General features: G+C 39.2%; 1 protein-coding gene across 7 annotated transcripts in view; it reads left to right on the plus strand.

Moving 5' to 3' along the window:
* tox2 (TOX high mobility group box family member 2) overlaps positions 1 to 25,000 on the plus strand; it is a 194,356-nt gene that overhangs the window by 61,433 nt on the left and 107,923 nt on the right. For 4 of the 7 annotated variants that reach the window (XM_067458742.1, XM_067458743.1, XM_067458747.1 and 1 more), the window contains exon 2: positions 17,164 to 17,256. The exons of the other annotated variants lie outside the window; for them this stretch is intronic. In XM_067458742.1, the coding sequence (XP_067314843.1) occupies positions 17,164 to 17,256 (93 nt within the window). The remainder of the gene's footprint in view (positions 1 to 17,163; positions 17,257 to 25,000) is intronic. 7 annotated transcript variants of the gene reach the window in all.

Genomic DNA, 25,000 nt, shown 5'->3' on the forward strand with positions numbered 1-25,000 from the left:
CATTTCAGTTTTCTCCTCTAAAAATCATCAGGATTAAAATGTGATATTAAGTTACTACAACAGTTTAATAAACAATAATTTAAATACAACTACAAAATATTTCAGAATAATGTAATATACACTAAAAATGCTGGGTTAAAAACAACCCAAGTTGGGTTGAAAATGGACAAACCCAGAAATTGGGTTGTTTGAACCCAGTGAATGGACCCATTCAAACAACCCGATTTCTGGGTTTGTCCATTATCAACCCAACTTGGGTTGTTTTTAACTCAGCATTTTTTAGAGTGTATGAATGAATAATAGCCTAAAGAAACTTTGTTACAAAAAGGGTTCTTTCTTGTCATTATAAAACCTTTTTAGCATAAAAGGTTCTTTGGAGTTGAGTAAAGAACCCTATGGTTCTATAGACTACACTTCATTAGGTTCATTGGGGTTCTATATAGAACCTAAAAAGGTTCTATCTGCACTACGTATTTGGAAACCCCTAAAGGTTCTATATAGAACCTCTTTTAAGTGCCAAAAGGATTTTTTCTTGTCATTAGAGCCTTTTGAGTTGGAGTTGAGTAAAGAACCCTATGGTTCTATATAGAACCCCAATGAACCTAATGAAGTGTAATCAACGCCAAAGAAACTTTTATGCTAAAATGGTTTTATAATGACAAGAAATAATCCTTTTGGCACTTAAAAGAGGTTCTATATAGAACCTTTTAGGGGTTCCAAATACGTAGCGCTGATAGAACCTTTTAGGGTTCTATATAGAACCTTTTACGGGTTCCAAATACGTAGCGCTGATAGAACCTTTTAGGGTTCTATATAGAACCTTTTATTCTAAGAGTGTACATTCTCGTTAGCCTGACCAGCCTGACCCACATCAAGATGTTTGGTCTGGAAACTCACCATTGACGGCTCAATCCGAGGGGCGGATAAACGGTTGTCTGTCAAACTCCCTCTGCACGCGATAGGATAGCGCTACAACCAAACAGAGCAACGAAGGTGAAGCAGAGCTCGCTGACAGATTAAACATTCGCCGTATCCGGTCGGCTAAACTCTTTTCTCAGAGAAAAGCTTAACTCAAGTCTTCCAGAGTCGCGGTCAAAGCTGATTCGAAAGACCGCCGTTTGCCAGTTTCTGTGTTTACTAGAAGCACGCAAACGCAACTCGGCCGTCTTCATTATGGCCCCGCCCACCGACTCTATACACGATGTGATTGGCCTGGCAAGAGTTAGGCGATTACAGCTCAGAAGGGTATTGAGAGTTGCTAGACGACACTCACGGCAGATTAGATTTGCTGCCGCTAGGGTGCGTCTAGATTTCTAGGCTACATTCTCGTCTATAAACTCTTAAAACTGCATTTCGTGACAGCAACATTTGTATATAAAACAATTTTTTTTTGCTCAAGCACCATGACATTTGCTGCAAGCGGAGTGATACAAACGGTAAAACGGTCTCAGTGCTGATACTGAGGGAATATCGCACAGTTGGAAAAGGCAGCCATTCAGATTCAAGAACCAGAAATTAGTGTTTTGGTGGTTGCTAAGTCCTTAGGCTGTTCTGTGTGGTTGCCAGGGCGTTGCTAAGGAGGTCTGAGTGATTTTGGTATTCTTCTATGTGGTGGCTAAATATATTGAGCGTTCATAATGTAATTTGTTGTGTGTATTTGAGCATGTTTGGGGCCTTATGAGGCCGTATTTCAGTTATGATATAGCCTTAGTAGCCAGCTGTCTATGTAGGCCGTAGGCAGAGTTCTTAAGTGCATTTGTAATATAATCTCTTACACATCTCCGACAGACCTGAATTCATGCCGTTATTTTGTGCCGACCACAATATCTTAGCATGCACTTTCGGTATCACACAAACATTTTGCTGTAGCCATTGCTGCGGTGCAAAGGACTCCAGGGCAGAAAACATGAATCATCTTTTTCAGCAGATATATAAGACACGACTTCCCACTCCGCCGAACTTATACGAAGATATTGCACATTTAAAAAGCCACTTATTTGCTGCCAGTCCCAGTGTTTTTCTATACGGTCGCAGCTGCACCATCAGTGCTGGAGTAGAAGCTGACCCCAGATCAGCGCTCTGTGGAAAGACACTGTGAAATGTGCTGGTATTAGTTTATGTAATTGCATTACTCATAAACTAAACACACGCCTGCCAGATTCGACATTATTCCTGGTGAAACTGTTAAGGTTTATTTTTAGAGAATTAATTCTCAGGCGCCACACACATATTACCATTATTTGGCTGCGAAACCCAAACCTGTTGCGTTTTAGTTTGTTATGAACTCTTATTATAAATATGGTGGTAAAAGACGTTTTTATGAAGTATTTTAGCTTTTATGGCCGTAATCTTACTTTGGCAACCACTGAGGTTGCTCTTTCATAGCTCATGCACTGTAAAAAAAATATGTTCAATAAGTTATTACAACATAGGTTTTTACATTGTTTTTAACTTTGAGTTAAGAAATGTTAAACTTTTTTTTATTAGTTATACAAGATAACTCATTTTCTAAAGTCAGTTTAACATAATTTAAGTTGAAACATCCAAGTCGATTATGCTGCAAAAGTTCAAAATGTGCCTTTTTTTTACGGTGTGTGTCATATATTTTTTGTCTCGGATGCAGTTTAGAGAGAACTGAGATACTAAAGAGATTAATTTAGTTAAGAGATTACTTAAGAGATCTCGTTTTTGATGGTTTGCCATTAAATTTATGGAGAGCTAAATGTGCTAAAGTGAGATTTAATTCAATGACACCTGCGTATGCACACTCGCCCCTGATCTGAACCTACGTTTTAATCTTAATTAATTGCCTAAGATTAAACGATAGTGTTTGTATTTGTGTGTTTGAGTGTGTTTACATGTCTCTCATATTTTCGGTACATGTTGATCTGTCTGTCAGCATGGACGCCAATTTACTGTGTTGTTCAACACGAGACATCTGCTGTGGAAAATAAACCCCATGAGATCATTACACACACACATACACACACACACACACACACACACACACACACACACACACACGCACACACACATGCAGGATCAGAAGGTCTCGTACTCACAGGCTAAAACTGTCGCTAGCGCTGTCGCCAGCCTAATGCCCTGGATACACCAATAAATGTCTGACATGTTAGAAGGGTATTAGACATTCATGTACGGAGATATATTTCACCTATTTTTGCTTTACAGGCCTTCAATATAATCTCTTCTGATGTAGGACAAAGTAAAAGAGTTAAGTACAAATACAGTCGTGATAGTTTCACCTTTTTGTGTTAAACTCCATTTAGACTTTTAAAGTGTAAAACTTACTGCTCAACTGTTCCGTGTGGTTGCCAGGGTGTTGCTAATGAGCTGGGCGATTTTAGTGTTGTGTTATGTTATTGCCGAAGTGTTTTGGTGGTTGCTAGGGCATTTACAGTTGCTAGTCTGTTCTGTGTGGTTGCCAGGGTGTTGCTAAGGAGCTGGGTGATTTTAGTGTTGTGTTATGTTATTGCTTAAGTGTTTTGGTGGTTGCTAGGGCATTTGCAGTTGCTAGTCTGTTCTGTGTGGTTGCCAGGGTATTGCTAAGGAGCTGGGTGATTTTAGTGTTGTGTTATGTTATTGCCGAAGTGTTTTGGTGGTTGCTAGGGCATTTGCAGTTGCTAGTCTGTTCTGTGTGGTTGCTAGGGTGTTGCTAAGGAGCTGGGCGATTTTAGTGTTGTGATATATTATTGCTGAAGTGTTTTGGTGGTTGCTAGGGCATTCACACCTGCTAGGCTTTTTTGTGGTTGCCAGGGTGTTGCTAAGGAGCTGGGTGATTTTAGTGTTGTGTTATGTTATTGCTTAAGTGTTTTGGTGGTTGCTAGGGCATTTGCAGTAAATAGGCTGTTCTTTGTGGTTATCAGGGTGTTTCTAAGGGTGATTTTAGTGGTGTGTTATGTTATTGCTTAAGTGTTTCGGTGGTTGCTAGGGCATTTGCAGCTGCTAGGCTCTTCTGTGTGGTTGCCAGGGTGTTGCTAAGGAGCTGGGTGATTTTAGTGTTGTGATATGTTATTGCCAAAGTGGTTTGGTGGTTGCTAGGGCATTCGCAGTTGCTAGGTTTTTCTAGGTGGTTGCCAAGGTGTCGCTAAGGATGTCTGAGTTATTTTTAGGAATCTACTGTGGTTGCTAAAGTGTTTTGGTTGTTGCTAGGGCATTTGCAGTTGCTAGGCTGTTCTGTATGGTTGCCAAGGTGTTGCTAAGGATGTCTAAGTGATTTATTTAGTGTTCTGCTATGTGGTTGCTAGTTTATTTTGGTGGTTGCTAGGGTGTTGCTTTGCTAGGTGTTTTTTTTATTTTTTTATTTTTTTATTTATTTATTTATTTAAGAAACAGGGACAGCGTACAATAAACATTAACCTCAAAGGGAGAGATGCATAGTACCAGGTTATAGCTCAAGAGCTAATTTTCACCCGTAGTCCCTGGGCAGGCTGATGTTAAGCTACAATATATAAACAAACATGAGAAATAAAATTTATACTTGCCAAAAAAATAAAAATAAAAAAAAAATAAAAATAAACAAATAAATAAATAAATAAAACAAAACAGAAATTGTACAAACATTCATGTTCACACCTTTCACATACTTTGACCTTAGAACACACACTTACACACATACACATATCTAGTCACATGTGGGAACAAATTTGATTTGATAAAAGCCATTTCTTTACTTGGCGTGTGAAGGTATAAAAATTTGTGCTTTTTTTTTTTTTTTTTTTTTTTTTTTTTTTGGTGTTGGTATATGGTTGTGATTTTGAGTGTGGTGCATTGTGGCTTTGCTGTTCTGGGTGGTTGCTAGGACATTGCTAAGTGGTTGCTAAGGAGGAGATATTTTTAGTGCTATGGTATGTGGTTTATATGAGGTTAATTATTGGCCCAGTGTGTGATCTGGGATTTTTTTCAGCTGTTTTATCATTCAGCATCTGTACTTAGTAAAGTAACAGCACATTCATGTCTAGAGCACACACACACACACACACACACACACACACACACACACACACACACACACACACACACACACACACACACACACACACACACACACACACATTATTTGAAATGTCCTCATAAACCACATTTATAGTGTAATACCCATGTAGTTATACAAATGTGTGTCCTCATAAACCACATAAACAGGCTCACACACACACACACACACACACACACACACACACACAGTTAATGCTTCTCATATGGCATCAGATTGTAAAACACTTTTGGGTTCTAATTGAAATGATTATTTTTTACAGCGTGTGCTGATTTGGACTGAATTCAGTATAATAAGTTTCACTGGTCTGTTGTCTGTCTGTTAGTATCCAAATGAGTTTGTCTTAACTTGCGAGAACAATGTTTTTGCAACTTGGCTTCTTCAAACTCCATCACGTCTCAAATGTGTTTGGCAGCGAGTGTTTGGACGGCTTTTCTCTGGAAACAGCACTTTTGATTTAGACGACGAGCAGATGGTTGTAAGTAGATTGCTTTCATGTTAAGAAATCACTTTCCTTCTTTTGTCTGGCCTGCAAACGGAAGATTATTTTAATGCGGCCTCTTTTTTGTCATTACTGTGTATGGAAGGATGACATAACACCAAATACTCGGGAAAGAAAGAGGATGAGGAACGGAGAAGCGCTCCATTGCCATTGGTTCAGCGACAGAAACCTGTTGCCAAGCTTACAGTCCAATTATTAAAGGGACATTTAATAACTCAGATGCTGCTCGTTCTGAGCTCAGGACATCTCAGTTATTTAAAGATCAACTTTATATCAGATGTTTATCCTAATATTTCCTAAGTAGAGACATAATTCTTTAGACATAATTCTTTAAGATGAATATGGAGAGCATCTCAGATAATTGTATGTGTTTGAGTTCATATTGCCATCATGCAGACGTCTATATCTTGGCATATCTGAGCACAGTTTGATACATTTCTGAGATTAATATAAAGTTCTGTCATGAATCTCTAGATGGCAAAGGCTGATAGGTCCTTAACTCAATCTGCTTGCAGTCACATCATTCTCTATAGGGTACATCTGATTGGTTCCTGTTGTATCAGTAGCCAATGAGCTCACTGCTCAACCTTCATATACTGGTCAGCATTTGTTGTAGCAATTGCTGTGCGCTTCTACAAACCCTGCATGTTACCCAGCTCGCCCTGTATAGATCTGCTACGGGTAATTCATGTATGAATTTTTTTTTCAGCAGCTGTATGTCTGACTTGCTCAGAGCAGCGTCACATATGTATTGGCAGTAGCAAATCTCGTACTTGCAGCCATCACAGCAGCAGCAGGAATAATAACAGCAGCAGCAGAAATAACCAAAAGCAGCAGCAGGAATAACCAAAAGCAGCAGCAGAAATAATAACAGCAGCAGCAGGAATAATAACAGCAGCAACAGAAATGATAACAGCAGCAGCAGGAATAATAACAGCAGCAACAGAAATGATAACAGCAGCAGCAGAAATAATAACAGCAGCAGCAGAAATAACAACAGCAGCAGAAATAATAAAAGCAGCAGCAGAAATAACCAAAAGCAGCAGCAGGAATAATAACAGCAGCAGCAGGAATAATAACAGCAGCAGAAATAATAACAGCAGCAGTAGGAATAATAACAGCAGCAGAAATAATAATAAAAGCAGCAGCAGAAATAATAACAGCAGCAGCAGGAATAACAGCAGCAGAAATAATAATAAAAGCAGCAGCAGAAATAATAACAGCAGCAGAAATAATAATAAAAGCAGCAGCAATAACCAACAGTAGCCACTATAACTTCAGCAGCAGAAATAATAACAGCAGCAGCAGAAAAAATAACAGCAGCCAAAATAATAACAGCAGCAGCAGAAATAATAACAGCAGCAGAAATAATAGCAGCAGCAGCAGAAATAACAACAACAGCAGCAGAAATAATAACAGTAGCAGCAGAAATAATAGCAGCAGCAGAAAAAAGAATAACAGCAGCAGCAGAAATAACAACAACAGCAGCAGAAAAAATAATAACAGCAGCAGCAGAAAAAATAACAGCAGCAGCAATAACCAAAAGGAGCAGGAGAAATAATAACAGAAGCAGCAGAAATAACCAAAAGCAGCAGAAATAATAACAGCAGCAGAAATAATAACAGTAGCAGCAGAAATAATAACAGCAGCAGAAATAATAATAAAAGCAGCAGCAGAAATAACAACAGCAGCAGAAATAATAAAAGCAGCAGCAGAAATAACCAAAAGCAGCAGCAGGAATAATAACAGCAGCAGAAATAATAACAGCAGCAGCAGAAATAATAATAACAGCAGCAGCAGAAATAATAACAGCAGCAGCAGCAGAAATAATAATAACAGCAGCAGAAATAATAATAACAGCAGCAGCAGAAATAATAATAAAAGCAGCAGAAATAATAACAGCAGCAGAAATAATAATAACAGCAGCAGCAGAAATAATAACAGCAGCAGCAGAAATAATAATAAAAGCAGCAGAAATAATAACAGCAGCAGAAATAATAATAACAGCAGCAGCAGCAGATATAATAACAGCAGCAGAAATAATAATAACAGCAGCAGCAGAAATAATAATAAAAGCAGCAGAAATAATAATAACAGCAGCAGCAGAAATAATAATAACAGCAGCAGAAATAATAATAACAGCAGAAGCAGAAATAATAATAAAAGCAGCAGAAATAATAATAACAGCAGCAGCAGAAATAATAATAACAGCAGCAGAAATAATAATAACAGCAGAAGCAGAAATAATAATAAAAGCAGCAGAAATAATAACAGCAGCAGAAATAATAATAACAGAGGCAGCAGAAATAATAACAGCAGCAGAAATAATAACAGCAGCAGAAATAATAATAACAGCAGCAGCAGAAATAATAATAAAAGCAGCAGAAATAATAACAGCAGCAGAAATAATAATAACAGCAGCAGCAGAAATAATAACAGCAGCAGAAATAATAATAACAGCAGCAGAAATAATAATAAATGCAGCAGAAATAATAATAACAGCAGCAGAAATAGTAATAACAGCAGCAGCAGAAAAAATAACAGCAGCAGCAATAACCAAAAGCAGCAGCAGAAATAATAACAGAAGCAGCAGAAATAACCAAAAGCAGCAGAAATAATAACAGCAGCAGAAATAATAACAGTAGCAGCAGAAATAATAACAGCAGCAGAAATAATAATAAAAGCAGCAGCAGAAATAATAACAGCAGCAGAAATAATAATAATAACAGCAGCAGCAGAAATAATAACAGCAGCAGCAGAAATAACAACAGCAGCAGAAATAATAAAAGCAGCAGCAGAAATAACCAAAAGCAGCAGCAGGAATAATAACAGCAGCAGAAATAATAACAGCAGCAGCAGAAATAATAATAACAGCAGAAGCAGAAATAATAACAGCAGCAGCAGAAATAATAATAACAGCAGCAGCAGAAATAATAATAACAGCAGCAGCAGAAATAATAATAAAAGCAGCAGAAATAATAACAGCAGCAGAAATAATAATAACAGCAGCAGCAGAAATAATAATAACAGCAGCAGCAGCAGAAATAATAACAGCAGCAGAAATAATAATAACAGCAGCAGCAGCAGAAATAATAATAACAGCAGCAGAAATAATAATAACAGCAGCAGCAGAAATAATAATAAAAGCAGCAGAAATAATAACAGCAGCAGAAATAATAATAACAGCAGCAGAAATAATAATAACAGCAGCAGCAGAAATAATAATAACAGCAGCAGCAGAAATAATAATAACAGCAGCAGCAGAAATAATAATAACAGCGGCAGCAGAAATAATAACAGCAGCAGAAATAATAATAACAGCGGCAGCAGAAATAATAACAGCAGCAGAAATAATAATAACAGCAGCAGAAATAATAATAACAGCAGCAGAAATAATAATAAAAGCAGCAGAAATAATAATAACAGCAGCAGAAATAGTAATAACAGCAGCAGAAATAATAATAACAGCAGCAGAAATAATAATAACAGCAGCAGAAATAATAACAGCAGCAGAAATAATAATAAAAGCAGCAGAAATAATAACAGCAGCAGAAATAATAATAACAGCAGCAGAAATAATAATAAAAGCAGCAGAAATAATAACAGCAGCAGAAATAATAATAAAAGCGGCAGCAGAAATAATAACAGCAGCAGAAATAACCAACAGTAGCCACTATAACTTCAGCAACATAGCACATCTATTCTGTCAAGACCAAACATATGAACATTGTCATATTCATAACCGTGCCAAACACTCATTCTGAGCTTCAGTCTTTCTGTATAAAGAACATCTAATTAGCAGGCATCAGACAGGGCTCATTTTATCTCTTTACTGTCTGTGAGAAACAACGGAGATCTCGTTTGTGATTCGTCTTTCACGTTGGCAGCATTGCTCTGCATTTTCGTTCTGTCCATGATTTTACTCATAAGAACTGTTGTTAGCATCCCTGTGATTATGTAAAGGCAGAAGGATGATTGACAGTCAGATTTTGTTTTCAGTTTGAGTCACATGATCCAGTCAGCATCACCTTTACAGCTGCACTGGCGGGGGAGAAGAGAAAGCCGCCTCTGATTGGCCGTTCTGAGTGTTGTATAGTAATGCATATGAAATGAAAGTAACGTGATTGGCCTGTGTTGTTTTCACTCTGACTGGGAGTCTGACAGCCACACAAAGAAACGCTGAACCAGGCAAGATAATGTGCACGTGCACTCACAAAGCACACCTAAATCATGCTTTTTATTTCTTTTTTCAGTGGTATTTGTCAGTTATCATTATTGCCCTCCATAGAAGCCGTATAGTAATGCTCAGAATCAGCCAGAAAACCACAGTAAACACAGAACAATGCAGTAAAGAGCAGCGAGAAAACCGTCGCATCCGCATAGTAACGCCCTAGCAATATGACCGTGAGCTTTGCAAGGTTAAACAGCACTCATATTTTCTCCAGAAAATGTAAAAATCTGCTTGCATATTTCTCTCTGAACATCTGTAAATATTCACAGCAGCTTATTTTCATTTCTACTCATCCGCTCAACAGCAATCTGTCTCTCTCTGTCTGTCTGTCTCTCTCGGTTAAACAGGTCATTCATCTTCCGTGGCCAAAACAATATGTTGATTGTACAAACACAGTTATTAACTGGACAGCTTCCAGCTCGAGTTATTTGGGATGTAAAGGCCTGTGGGAACATTGTGTGCTTTGGAGATTTGAGCTGTGATGCAACGGCAGAGAGAAATAAAAGCCATCGTCGGATCACTCGTTCACTTTAGATTAGTTTTAAGTGGTTAAATGTCCGAGATAAGCATCGCCGTCCTACAGAAATAATGCAGGCGGGGTTTATTCAGCCACTCTGACCTCAGCTCAGCTCATACAGGAAAAATTACTCATCATTAATAATGTTTTTTTTCGTTGTTGTATTTTTAATGCAGTTCTAAAATATAACTTTAGGGTTTGGGTTTGAGTGTGTATACGAGTGTGTGTGTGTGTGTGTGTGTGTGTGTGTGTGTGTGTGTGTGTGTGTGTGTGTGTGTGTGTGTGTGAGTCTATGAGTTTGTTTGTGTGAGTGTGTGTGTGAGTGTTTGTGAGTCTGAGTGTGTGTGTTTGAGTTGGGAGAGGGTGGGGTTGTGTGTGTGTGTGTGTGTGTGTGTGAGAGAGTCTATGAGTTTGTTTGTGTGAGTGAATGTGAGTGTGCGTGTGTGTATGAGTGTCTGTGTTTGTGTGTGAGTGTTTGTGAGTCTGAGTGTGTATGTGAGTGAGTGTGTGCGCAAGTGTATGAGTGTGAGTGTGTGAGTGTGTGTGTGAGTGTGCTTGTTTATGAGTGTGTGTGTGTGTGTGTGTGTTTGTGTGTGAGTGTTTGAGTCTGAGTGTGTATGCAGTGATTGTGTGTGTGAGTGTTTGTGAGTGTGTGCTTGTTTGTAAGTGTGTGTATGAGTCAATGAGTGTGTGTGTGGGCATGTTTTTGTGACATATGAGGACACAGATGTGTATAATGCCATGGGTATGACACAGGTATTACAGGAGAGGGTGAAATATGAGGACATTACCCATGGCCCCACTTTTCAAAAGGCTTATAAATCACACAGGAGGAGTTTTTATGAGAAAGTGTGTGTGTGTGTGTGTGTGTGTGTGTGTGTGTGTGTGTGTGTGTGTGTGTGTGTGTGTGTGTGTGTGTGTAGGTTTAGGGCCAGTGTAAGGGGATAGAAAATACGGTTTGTACAGTATAAAAACCATTACGCCTATGGGATGTCCCCATATGTCACAAAAACAAACATGCGTGTGCATATATGTGTGCATGTTTATGAGTGTGTGTGTGTGTGTGTGTGTGTGTGTGTGTGTGTGTGTGTGTGTGTGTATATGTCTTGTGTTATGTTGCAGGTGTTGTCTTTAGCAGCATCTCATTGCTATTTTTCTTTATTATCCTAATTAAACGCGCACCCTCACACACACACACACACACACACACACACACACAACCCGAAAAACAATTCCCCCTATTTGCATAATGAGACAGAAAGTGTGAGCGACTAACGAGAAATCTAACGATCACTCCAAAGAGAAAGACAGCCAGAGTCAGATCCGTTTCTGCCTCGTTTATAAACCGCCGCCCTCTTTTATATTAATTTGTTTTGATTATGTTTTATGACTCACAGACAGAAAAAAACACGTCTGTCACTGGACAGAACTGAGAATAAGAGCCCTCGTTCACCCACAGATGACGATTCGGCATCATTTACTCACCCGACTCTAATATATAAAACATATCAGGACAAAAACATCATAAAACATTCCTCAGATGTGAGGATCTTCATGTTGGTCTGAACTGTTCCTTTAAAGGGTTAGTTCACCCAAAAATGGAAATGATTTCATTAATTCCTCTCCCTCATGTCGTTGGACACCCGTCAGACCTTCGTTCTTCTTCAGAACACAAATGAAGATATTTTAGTGTAAAGCTGAGAAAGGCTTCAGATAGGCCTCCATTGGCATTCAGTCCATTCCCACTCACAAGACCCATAAAGGCCCTAAACACATCGACACACAGCCCATCTCACTACAGCGGCTGCACAATAATGTAACAATGCCACGAGAATAGTTATTGTGTTACCAAGTTATTGACGTGAACTCGACGCATACGCGAGTATATCTGACGGAGCTCCGCCGTTCATGACCCAGAAGAGGAGGAGCGAGACCGACACGGAAAACAATAACTTGGCGGATAAAGTCGTTATTTTGATTTTTGCGCACAATAACTATTCTCGTGGCATTGTATCATTATTGTCCAGCCGCTGTAGTGAGATGGGCTTTGTGTCGATTAGTGTTGTCAAAAGTACAGACCGCGATACCAAATCGGTACTGAAATGTTAAAAGTGTGACGCTTCGAGCGCTGTTGAGCTGTAATCGTAAACACCTCTGACTGGTCATTGTGCTCACGCGCTCATCGGATGTGCCTGTGATTGGCTACAATGATCAACGCACGGCAGCGGTTTGAAACAACACGGAAGTGTTTGAAAAGTGTTTTGAACGCGGGAGCGTTTGAAAGCACAAGCAGGCGTCGACCAGCAGACCGGTAGGCTGATAGACACCTACATTCAAACGCTGTGTGTATCTGTGCAAGCGCTCCGTGAAAAGCATCATTGATGTATTTTTACAACATGTTTGTGAAGCGTTGATCATTGTAGCCAATCATAGACCTATTTGATGAGCGCGTGAGCACAATGGCCAGTCAGAGGTGTTTACGATTCCGCTCAACAGCGCTCAAAGCGTCACATTTTTAACATTTCAGTACCGAATTGGTATCGCGGTCGGTACTTTTGACAACACTAGTGTCGATGTGTTTAGGGCCTTTATGGGTCTTGTGAGTGGGAATGGACTGAATGCCAATGGAGGCCTATCTGAAGCCTTTCTCAGCTTTACACTAAAATATCTTCATTTGTGTTCTGAAGATGAACGAAGGTCTGACGGGTGTCCAACGACATGAGGGGGAGTAATTAATGAAATCATTTTCATTTTTAGGTGAACTAACCCTTTAAGACTTGTGTTTCAGACACTCCTGCTGATGGAGTTTGTTTATGGCGCTCTTACTGAGCAAGCGTTAAGTGTGTGGCGCGATCACTTAAACACACACACACACACTTATACGCAGTATTTTATACTATATTTAATATTACTAAGTACATCCCTTCTGTCGTCAGCCCAGTGCGCGGATCCTGGAATAGAATCATTCCTCCGGTCTAAATGCTTTTCAGGCCATAATTGCAACTTAATCTCTGGCCCTATGCAATTTGCATTGTAATAATATCCAATATTCAAACTGCAGTAATGGTCTTGCGGTTTCGGGGACATTTGCATCGTGCAGCTGGAGCTTTGCGTTAGTCTTTGCTGCAGATTTGCTCTTGTTTGTTTGTTTTTAGACGTCCTCTGCTGGATTATTTACGGCCTTCTCCGTGTGTGTGTGTGTGTGTGTGTGTGTGTGTGTGTGTGTGTGTGTGTGTGTGTGTGTGTGTGTTTAAATCATTTCCGTTTTAACACTGGCCTTATTGTGACCGATTCATTATTCAGAAGAACAATATGTTAAATGGCTTCCTCAATTGCAAATACTAATTTATAAAATTAAATTCTTGTATTTCTACTGCAGTTCTAAAAATGCAGCTTTCAGTGTTTGGGTTGGTGTGTGTTGTGTTTTAATGTGGTAATTAACTGGCAAATCCTCAGCAGTTAACATCAGTGTATCTGTGGTTCAGAATTAGATCAGTGAGGGTTAAAGGATCAGGTAAAGGTTTATGAAATATATTTATTTTGATTATGTAAATGAGTGCAGTGTGAACTCAGCTCTATTAATGGAACATGCGTTAGTTTATTCTGTTGAGTTCTGCAGATTTAGTTACAAAATGAGAACAGAAAATATGAAGACATTTGGGAGATCATGTTAATGACACTTGTTTGTGTGTGTGTGTGTGTGTGTGTGTGTGTGTGTGTGTGTGTGTGTGTGTGTGTGTGTGTGTGTGTGCATTTGTTTACTTGTGTACTTGTTTATATTACATTGTGGGGACACACAATGTAATATAAACCTGAGATCACCAGCCAGTGGTCCCTACAATGTAAATGGAATTATAGACGTGTGTGTGTGTTGGTGTGTGTGTGTGATGGGTAGGTTTAATGGCAGGGGCAGTGTAGGGGAATAGAATGGACAGTTTGTACAGCATACAATCCATTACGCCTATGAAAAGTCCCCACAAAAACCTAATGTATGTGTATGTGTGTGAGTGTGTATGTGTGTGTATAAGTTTTTGCGTATGTATGTGTGTGTGTGTGTGCATTTGTGTGTGTATAAGTGTGTGTGTTTGTGTGTATGTATAAGTGTGTGTTTGTTTGTGTTTGTATGTGTGTGCATGTGTAAGTGCATGTGTGTGTGTGTGTATGTGTGTGAGTCTGTGTGTATGTGTGGGAGTGTGTGCGTTTGTGTGTGAGTGCGTGTGAGAGTGTATTTGTGTGTGTATGAGTCTCAGTGTGTGTGTATGAGTGTTTGTGTGCGAGTGTGTGTGTGAAGGTTTATGCTTCTTCAGTTATTTTTTGGGGTTTCAAATCCAATGTTTTGTGATGTGTGTGTGTTTGTGTGTATAAGTGTGTGCATGGGTAAGTGCATGTGTTTGTGTGTGTATGTGTGTGAGTTTGTGTGTGTGTGTTTGTGGTTTGTGTGTGAGTGCGTGTGAGAGTGTATTTGTGTGTGTATGAGTCTGTCTGTTTGTGTGTGTATGAGTGTTTGTTTGTGTGCGAGTGTGTGTGTGTGTGTGTGTGTAAAGGTTTATGTTTCTTCAGTTAATTTTTTGGGTTTCAAATCCAATGTTTTGCGATGTGTGTGTGTGTGTGTGTGTGTGATGCATTAGTAGCCGTGGAACACACGTTATCTACTCATTTTAATCGATAAGCCTTTTATTTTAAACTCATCTTCCAGTCAAACGACTGATTTAACTCAATCTTTCTGGCTCGAGACGTTCAGAAATGTCCCCTCGAGTCACCCACGGGTTACAGTAAAGTGTGCAGTAAAGGGCGCATGGATTACGGACGCGTGCGGCGGCGGTTAACAGGAAGACTCGAGGTGCAGAAAACCCCTGCTGTGAGCCTAAGTTTAGCTTCAGTGATGAGAGAGAAAAACAGACAGAAAGAAACATAGATGACAACATCCCACGATCCTTCAGTCTGTCTGAGCGATTAGCAGCGCCGGGCCGAGCTGCCACATCTGATGAGGGACGTTCTCACACACTAAATACAGCACTTCAGATTTACTTGACAGCATATTGTTAGTCATACACACTTTCTGATTTACACTGATATGCAGAATCATCTCGTGCTCAGCGAATCACGTGTGGGTTTGCTTGACAATCGAGAGAAGCTGCCGGTCATATATTAGTCAACCTTATGAAAACCTGACAGTGACATGACACCGTGTATATATATATATGTGTATTTGTATGTTATGTGTATATCTTTTATGTTTTGTGAAGCACTTTGTGACCTTTTGTCTGTGAAAAGTGCTATAGAAATAAAGCTTGTTTACTTACAGTGAGATGATACAGAATACTTTGAGATCATATATGCTTTCGTCTTGATCATATTCATACACTACACCGCTCTGCATCATATTTGCTGAATGAAGTCCAATGTGTGTTGTCTCTTACTAATTTTCCAAAAATAGTGTCGTTTTGCTCTGGCACATCACACTTCCTCACAAAATATGATTTTGGAGCATTTTTGCTTTTGACCGCTATTTGTAAAGTCTAGCATTATCACTTAAAAAACTACCACATAAACACGAGTCCTCTGCTCCAGGCCACAACTATCTTCACATTAATGATAGTTTTATGCCTAATTCTGATTTCACTGTAAGATTTATATATATAAAACAAAAAATAATAAATAAAATAAATATATACTATCAATATATATTAATATATAACCAATTATAAAGAATACAAATAAATATATATATACTATTAATATATATTCATACATATATGTGGATAATATGCACTGTGCAGTGTTTTTTTATTCGTATCCTTACAAAAAGTGCTTATTATTGCACTTTTTAAATATTGCATAATTTAAATAAATAAATAATAATAATACAAAATATATGAAGATATATAATAAAGAATCATACGCACATATAATGTAGCAGCATCCTGATTTTGTTGACAAAAATTAGATAATGGAAAGTTATATATTTGAAATTATATGTTTTACTTTTTAAATTAACATTTTTTTCCCAATATACAGGACTGTGCTTTGGTACTTCAAAGAATACCGTGGTATCCACATGTAAATGTACCGTGTTATTTTGTTAATGAGCCTGAGGCCGTATTTCATCATCCAGCTGTAGTGCACACCGTTGTCTATCAGATGACCTGAGACAAATATTACAAGTACACTACACTAGTTTCATATGTCTCTGTGTGTACTATGTGTGTGTATGTGTGTGTGTTTGGCACACTCTCTTGTGTGAATCATTAGATGTTGGATTGCTCCGATTCCCAAACCTAGACTGCCAAAACTCCTGCCGGGAGCGTTTCCTCAAACAAGCCTCACACACAGAGTGGGACAGTGGAGATCACACACACACACACACACACACACACACACACACACACACACACACACACACACACACACACACACACACACACACACACACACACACACACACACACACACACACACACACACACACACACACACACAGAGAGAGATACATGAACTCACAGTGGGAAGAGGCCAGAAAGACTGACTGAAATCAGTTCATATGTCATTATTCCTGCTGAGCACAATATGTTATAAGTGGCATTTAAGTCAATCATCAGATGTACTAGTGCTGATCGTGGTGAGATCAAACGCCTAGCATTAAACTTAAGGCGCATAGTTTACACACACTGGGTAGACACACATTGAGCCATATCTGGAGACCCTAACTACTATAGTCACATGTCAGTGAGGAAACCACCAGTTTCCTATTGATGGTGTAAACATTTCGCTTTCATTGGTTGTTTGTCGTTGTTATTGTCTCCTGTACACTTCTAAGTTGGGCCCGTTGTCCTGTGTTTTTCTCTCCTCTATGTCTCCTCTGTCTTTACTCTTTTCCTCTCCTCTTTTCTCCATCTCTACAGAGCAGATACAGTGTAGGAGATCGAGGTGTTAGGCTGTACGGCGCATTACCCGGCAGGCCCAACCCTGAGGAGAAAAGACTGCCCTCTTCAGGGGTGAGACCCGACACCTTCATCTCCCTCTCCAGCTCTGACCCAAAACCTACTGACCACACACATACACGCTCAAAAACAGACCAAAACCTACTGACCACACACATACACGAACAAAAACAGACCCAAAACCTACTGACCACACACATACACGATCAAAAACAGACCCAAAACCTACTGACCACACACATACACGCTCCAAAACAGATTCAAAAGCTACAGACCACACACATACACGCTCCAAAACAGACCCAAAACCTACTGACCACACGCATACACACTCAAAAACAGACCCAAAACCTACTGACCACACACATACACGCTCAAAAACAGACCAAAACCTACTGACCACACGCATACACGCTCAAAAACAGACCCAAAACCTACTGACCACAAACATACACGATCAAAAACAGACCCAAAACCTACTGACCACACACATACACGCTCCAAAACAGATTCAAAAGCTACAGACCACACACATACACGCTCCAAAACAGACCCAAAACCTACTGACCACACGCATACACACTCAAAAACAGACCCAAAACCTACTGACCACACACATACACGCTCAAAAACAGACCCAAAACCTACTGACCACACACATACACGCTCAAAAACAGCCCCAAAACCTACTGACCACACACATACACACTCCAAAACCGATTCAAAAGCTACAGACCACACACATACACGCTCCAAAACAGACCCAAAACCTACTGACCACACGCATACACGCTCAAAAACAGCCCCAAAACCTACTGACCACACACATACACCCTCAAAAATAGACCCAAAACCTACTGACCACACGCATACACGCTCAAAAACAGACCCAAAACCTACTGACCACACACATACACCCTCAAAAATAGACCCAAAACCTACTGACCACATACATACACGCTCAAAAACAGCCCCAAAACCTACAGACCACACACATACACGCTCAAAAACAGACCCAAAACCTACTGACCACACACATACACGCACAAAAACAGACCCAAAACCTACTGACCACACACATACACGCTCAAAAATAGACCCAAAACCTACTGACCACACACATACACGCTCAAAAACAGACCCAAAACCTACTGACCACACACATACACGCTCAAAAACAGACCCAAAACCTACTGACCACACACATACACGCTCAAAAACAGACCCAAAACCTACTGACCACACACATACACGCTCAAAAACAGACCCAAAACCTACTGACCACACACATACACGCTCAAAAACAGACCCAAAACCTACAGACCACAAACATACACGCTCAAAAACAGCCCCAAAACCTACTGACCACACACATACACGCTCCAAAACCGATTCAAAAGCTACAGACCACACACATACACGCTCCAAAACAGACCCAAAACCTACTGAACACACACATACACCCTCAAAAATAGACCCAAAACCTACTGACCACACACATACACGCTCAAAAACAGACCCAAAACCTACAGACCACACACATACACGCTCAAAAACAGACCCAAAACCTTCTGACCACACACATACACGCTCAAAAACAGACCCAAAACCTACTGACCACACACATACACGCTCAAAAACAGCCCCAAAACCTACTGACCACACGCATACACGCTCAAAAACAGCCCCAAAACCTACTGACCACACGCATACACGCTCAAAAACAGCCCCAAAACCTACTGACCACACGCATACACGCTCAAAAACAGCCCCAAAACCTACTGACCACACGCATACACGCTCAAAAACAGCCCCAAAACCTACTGACCACACACATACACGCTCAAAAACAGCCCCAAAACCTACTTACCACACGCATACACGCTCAAAAACAGACCCAAAACCTACTGACCACACACATACACGCTCAAAAACAGACCCAAAACCTACTGACCACACACATACACGCTCAAAAACAGACCCAAAACCGACTGACCACACACATACACGCTCAAAAACAGACCCAAAACCTACTGACCACACGCATACACGCTCAAAAACAGACCCAAAACCTACTGACCACACACATACACGCTCAAAAACAGCCCCAAAACCTACAGACCACACACATACACGCTCAAAAACAGACCCAAAATCTACAGACCACACACATACACGCTCAAAAAAGACCCAAAACCTACTGACCACACACATACACGCTCAAAAACAGACCCAAAACCGACTGACCACACACATACACGCTCAAAAACAGACCCAAAACCTACTGACCACACACATACACGCTCAAAAACAGACCCAAAACCTACTGACCACACACATACACGCTCAAAAACAGACCCAAAACCTACTGACCACACACATACACGCTCAAAAACAGACCCAAAACCGACTGACCACACACATACACGCTCAAAAACAGACCCAAAACCTACTGACCACACACATACACGCTCAAAAACAGACCCAAAACCTACTGACCACACACATACACGCTCAAAAACAGCCCCAAAACCTACAGACCACACACATACAAGCTCAAAAACAGACCCAAAACCTACAGACCACACACATACACGCTCAAAAACAGACCCAAAACCTACTGACCACACACATACACGCTCAAAAACAGACCCAAAACCTACTGACCACACACATACACGCTCCAAAACAGACCCAAAACCTACTGACCACACACATACACGCTCCAAAACAGACCCAAAACCTACTGACCACACACATACACGCTCAAAAACAGACCCAAAACCTACTGACCACACACATACACGCTCCAAAACAGACCAAAACCTACTGACCCAGTCTGGAAACCTGTACATTAATTTATACTGCTCCTGATACACTTTTGTGGGAACCAATCACAGATTGGCTTTTCCACCTGGCACGCTCTTGGTGGGTTTAACACGATGACAGAGAGAAATAATGGCTCGTTGCCTGTTGATCACGCCTCTTGTGGTCTGATTGGTTGAGGGACTATCCATTTACGTACAGAGTCATTGGAATAATGCCCGTTGATCACACCTCTTGTGCAGTATAAATTACAGAGCAGACTCAATAGACCAATGTTCAATCTTAAATTGAGCTTGGTCTGGTGATAGCCAGACAAGGGGTGTGCGATATTAACCAAAAAAAAGGTATCTCAAAATTTTCTGGGATTTTATCAACAACGATAAACCGATTAAGGCAGGTTTAGGACCGCAATTGTCAGCTGACTATCAAGGCTTTGAAATTGTTCATGTTCTGAGTGGTGGAATCATCTTTTCCAGCTTTTATAGGCATTTTACTCTTGTAATGCCATTTTTTGACCTAATTAAATGTATGCATCATCTTTTAATGAAATTCAATTAAAATAATAAGACACAATAGGGCTCAATCAAATGAAATCAGCATCAACAAAATTCATCTGTGCAGAAGTGGATCAGAAGTGGCATTTAGATCATTTATAATAAATATAGTGTTATCGTGATTCAACTCAATTGAGTTTTACTTGCACGTGTTGCTAAACTAACGACTCAATACTTTAATGAGGATAAAACACACAGCTCTCAAACATTGGGTGAAATAACCCAACTGTTAAGATTGTTTCTTACAATGAAAAGACAGGTTTAATTGACCCTTTCCACATTTCCGAGTTTCTCAGAGAAGTCATCATAGGTGAGCTAACTTTTATAGCGGTGAATGAGAGAATAGATGAAATATATATTTATGTGTCCACATTTGCTCAAATAGCAAAAGAAAAACACAACAACAGTGATTTCACAACTTTCACAAAGAGGGAAAAAATAGAGTGAGATTGATAACGGCAGTGAAAAGAGAGATGTTATTTTTACCATCACTCCCGTAGACGCTGTATTAGAAACGGACGCGCTCACAGCAGCGGTATGTTGTTTATTGTAATTTGATGCAAAAGTAATATCATACTAACTATTAGTGTTATAAATGTACAAAAACATTGCAGGATTTATAATATTGATAACCGTTAAAACGGGTCACCACAGTCTGTGAAAAGAGTCCATCCACATTTCTATTGAAAAGAACCACATATTATACAATTATTGATTTTATTAGGAAAATATCAAATACATAAAAAGAAGTGGGCTCAATGTAAACCAAGCTTTTCACATTTTGTAAATGACTTTAAATTATATGTAAACCTCTTGGAACAAGCAAAAAACAGAAAAGCGATGAAATGTAATGCTTTAAAAACTATTTATTTCATTTCCTGGCAACTAATGTTGATGTGATATTATGAGTATGTAATACCTCTTGTTCTCGTGACACTGAATAGATTTTTTTTTTTTTTTAATAATTAAAAAAAAAAACATGTCTATTGACGACGTATTGGCCTTGGGTCAGGGCTTTCTGTAGCGCCCCCTGTAGTCTGACTCTGATGTCTCCTGTGGTGGTTATGTGGTTCTCTGAGGGTCACATGATGAACTCTATATGTCCACATATAGGGCCACACTTCACACCCACCATAACCTCCCACCCACACACACACACACACTACTGGATGAAGTTCAAGTTTGAGCCCAAAACCGAACAGTCAAGACTTACCCACTGAACGATCGCCATATTCATGCACAATGCGGTTCTCCAAAGTATTTCAGAGAATATTTCGGTGTGTCTTTACTTCCTGATGGTGAATCTTAGTGTGAATTATTTCCAAAACACGTGCATTTTATGATATTACTGCTACAAGTTACTATAGTGCATTTGTTGAATGAGCAATGCACGTGAACATGCAGTCATTTTAGCCCCATCTTTACAGATCGCAGGCATGGTTTTTATTTTGTGCACATGCAAAAGTATTTTTGCAGTTGCAAATACACACAGCTTATGTTTGCAGTGCTGCAACTGTTCACACACGAGTGACTCACGTTCAAAAGTGAGCATGTTTGACTCACAATTACCCATGTTTCCTTTTTCACTTTCCGTTGCTTGAAAGGACGTCCATATTTAACAAAGTAAAACACGTCTGACTCACTGGAAAATCTCGACCTGTGAGCGACCGCCGCTTCTGTTTTCGATTGATCTACTCAGCATATTAACTGAAAACGTGAAACTGTGGAAATAAAGTCGTTCCAAAACACTGAAGAATCCTCTGCAGTAGCTTTTCTCGTGGAATGATGTTCTCGGTGAATGCCGGCCTGTGCAGTATTGTGGGCGGCTTCTTTTAATTAGAAACGAGATGGTATTGATGTTCCAGAAACCGGCATCGTAAATCATTTATCAGCGCTAACAAAGCAGCTCACGCTGACCAGCCGTACCTCAGGCCATCCATTATCAGGGTTCCCACGGCCGTGAGAAAAGCTGGAAATATCAGGGCCTTTCTAAATGTTGATTTCCGGGAAAATTATAAAGATTACATATAGTCCCATTAGCTTTCCATGCTCATATGTCACTGTACTATGAGGTACTTTTAACAATACCATGGTACTGTAAAAAAAAAATACATTTACATGGCATATATATATATATATATATATATAAACATGCCATGTAAATGTTATTTTTAACGGTACCATGATGATATATATATATATATATATATATATATATATATATATATATATATAATGTATTATTGTTTATATATTTATTATTCATTTTAAATAATGTAATATTTAATTAGTGCAATAATAAGCAGTATTTGCAAATATACATATTAAAAATGAAAAAGTACCACAAAGTACATGGATATGTAATGTTTTATGAGCAAAAATGGAAATAATATGGTTTACTTTAACCTAGAAATTGTACAATTCTTATTTATAACTTTAAGCAATACCATGGTATTACCTTAATGTTTAAAGAATAACATTTCTATGGCATATTTTTTCAAATTTTCTAATACATTTGTATTTTATTATGTTAAATGTGAATATTTTAGTAACAATAAGCATTAACTACTAAAAAATGCCATAAAACGTATGAATACACAATATACGGATAGCACTTTTTGTAAATATACAAATAAAAAAATGTAAACAGCACAAAGTGCATGGATATACGATGCATTTGCACATGTGTGATATTACTGTGGTAATCTTTAACCTAGAAATTGTAAAATTCAGATTTCTTGGCCCTGAAGTCATGGAAATTAATATAATCTTTTAAAAATGTAAAAGAGAATCTTTAATCCTCATTTAGTAATCATCAAAGCCTGGAAAAGGCAGGGGACTGCACTGGTCAAAATGTGTGGGAATGCTTTTAATGATCATAAAAGCACAGAAATACATATTTGGCCTGATGGGTGTGTGTGTGTGTGTGTGTGTGTGTGTGTGTGTGTGTGTGTGTGTGTGTGTGTGTGCACTTCATTATTCTGCAGTTAGTTAAAGTTCTTTCACAGAGTCTTGACACTTTTATAAATAAAACTGAAAAAACATCACATTTTTACAATGCCCAGAGTTCTGAGGAACGATCTAAAAAAAGACAGAGGGGGAAAAAAAAATCTTTTTCTTTTTTGCTCAGTTTTCCGGATGCGTACATGCATTTACATATGAATGGTTTAAAATTATCTGCCTTTTATCAAGCGTCTCCTCAGCCGTCTTTTAAGAAGTCTAACCAAACCATGGCATGAAGGTTGAGCTCAGAACAACCACTTTAACAGCTCTGAGAGGAAACGTGCCGTTTCTCCTCGGCCCCGTGCGTCAGGTGTTGCGGTGAGGGGAGGGGAACGAGGTTTTAGGCTTTTGTTCGGTATCTTTACATCTCCACACACAGGGTTCAGTTAAAAGTTGGTTCAGTTAAACATCCGCTCACTTGCTAAAATAACCCCCCCGCACATGCACACACCCACCCTCACCTTTCAGCTTCCTCTGGAGGTGAACGACACTTGCACACACACACACACACACACACACACACACACACACACACACACACACACACACACACACACACACACACACACGCACATGCAGGGTTTTTCTTTCTCTCTCCCTTTTTTCACGATGCCAGAGGAAAATATTGTTTCTCTGGAGATTTAATGGAGTTTAAGGCTCTGCTTTGCATAAAATGCTTTTTATAATACAAAACAGACCCAAATGAGTCAGTACTCATCATCCTGTAAGAGTAAAGAGCTATAAGATGAATTTTTATAGCAGCTTTGATTTAAAATATTTGCGTTCATATTGAGATCTATGGCTTTTGATTGGTAGCTATTTTTGTGGGGGAAACTGGTGTAGAAACAATTTTCACTCTGAAGCAAATAATTAGAAAGAAATGGCAAGTAGCTCTGAATTAGGCGTGACATCTTCAGATAGAAAGACTAAAATAAACCTCAGGTTTCATTCAGAATTTGCTGTTTAGAAACAAATAGAGATTTTTTTGTCATAATCTCGGAGGTAAATGTTATTTCTCAGGGCTGCTTGTTCAACTTTAGCACTATTCGGACGGTGATTGTTTCTCACGTGGAAGTCCGTAAAAAATAAATGTGCATGTCACCTCAGTGCTAATAAAACTCTCAGCGCATTCGGATGGAGATTTATTCCCAGTGGAGGTTAATAAGCGAGTTTTGGGATCCTGCGCACTCGGGAACACCTGCCAACGCTGCTTTTTAATTTAACAATAGGACAATAATACCTAATTATTATTTAACTATTTAAATCTGTTTAAAAATAGGAATATAGACGCACATAAAATAGTTTTCTGTCTTGTATTTGATCTCAAATTAAAGGACATGAAAATGAGCAGAAATAAGTGAATACAGCCTCTTATTTACATGAGGTGATCATAATGCTGGAGTTATTTTAACATG

The sequence above is a fragment of the Pseudorasbora parva genome, chromosome 12 (assembly GCF_024679245.1).
Source record: "Pseudorasbora parva isolate DD20220531a chromosome 12, ASM2467924v1, whole genome shotgun sequence".
Lineage (NCBI taxonomy): Eukaryota > Metazoa > Chordata > Actinopteri > Cypriniformes > Gobionidae > Pseudorasbora > Pseudorasbora parva.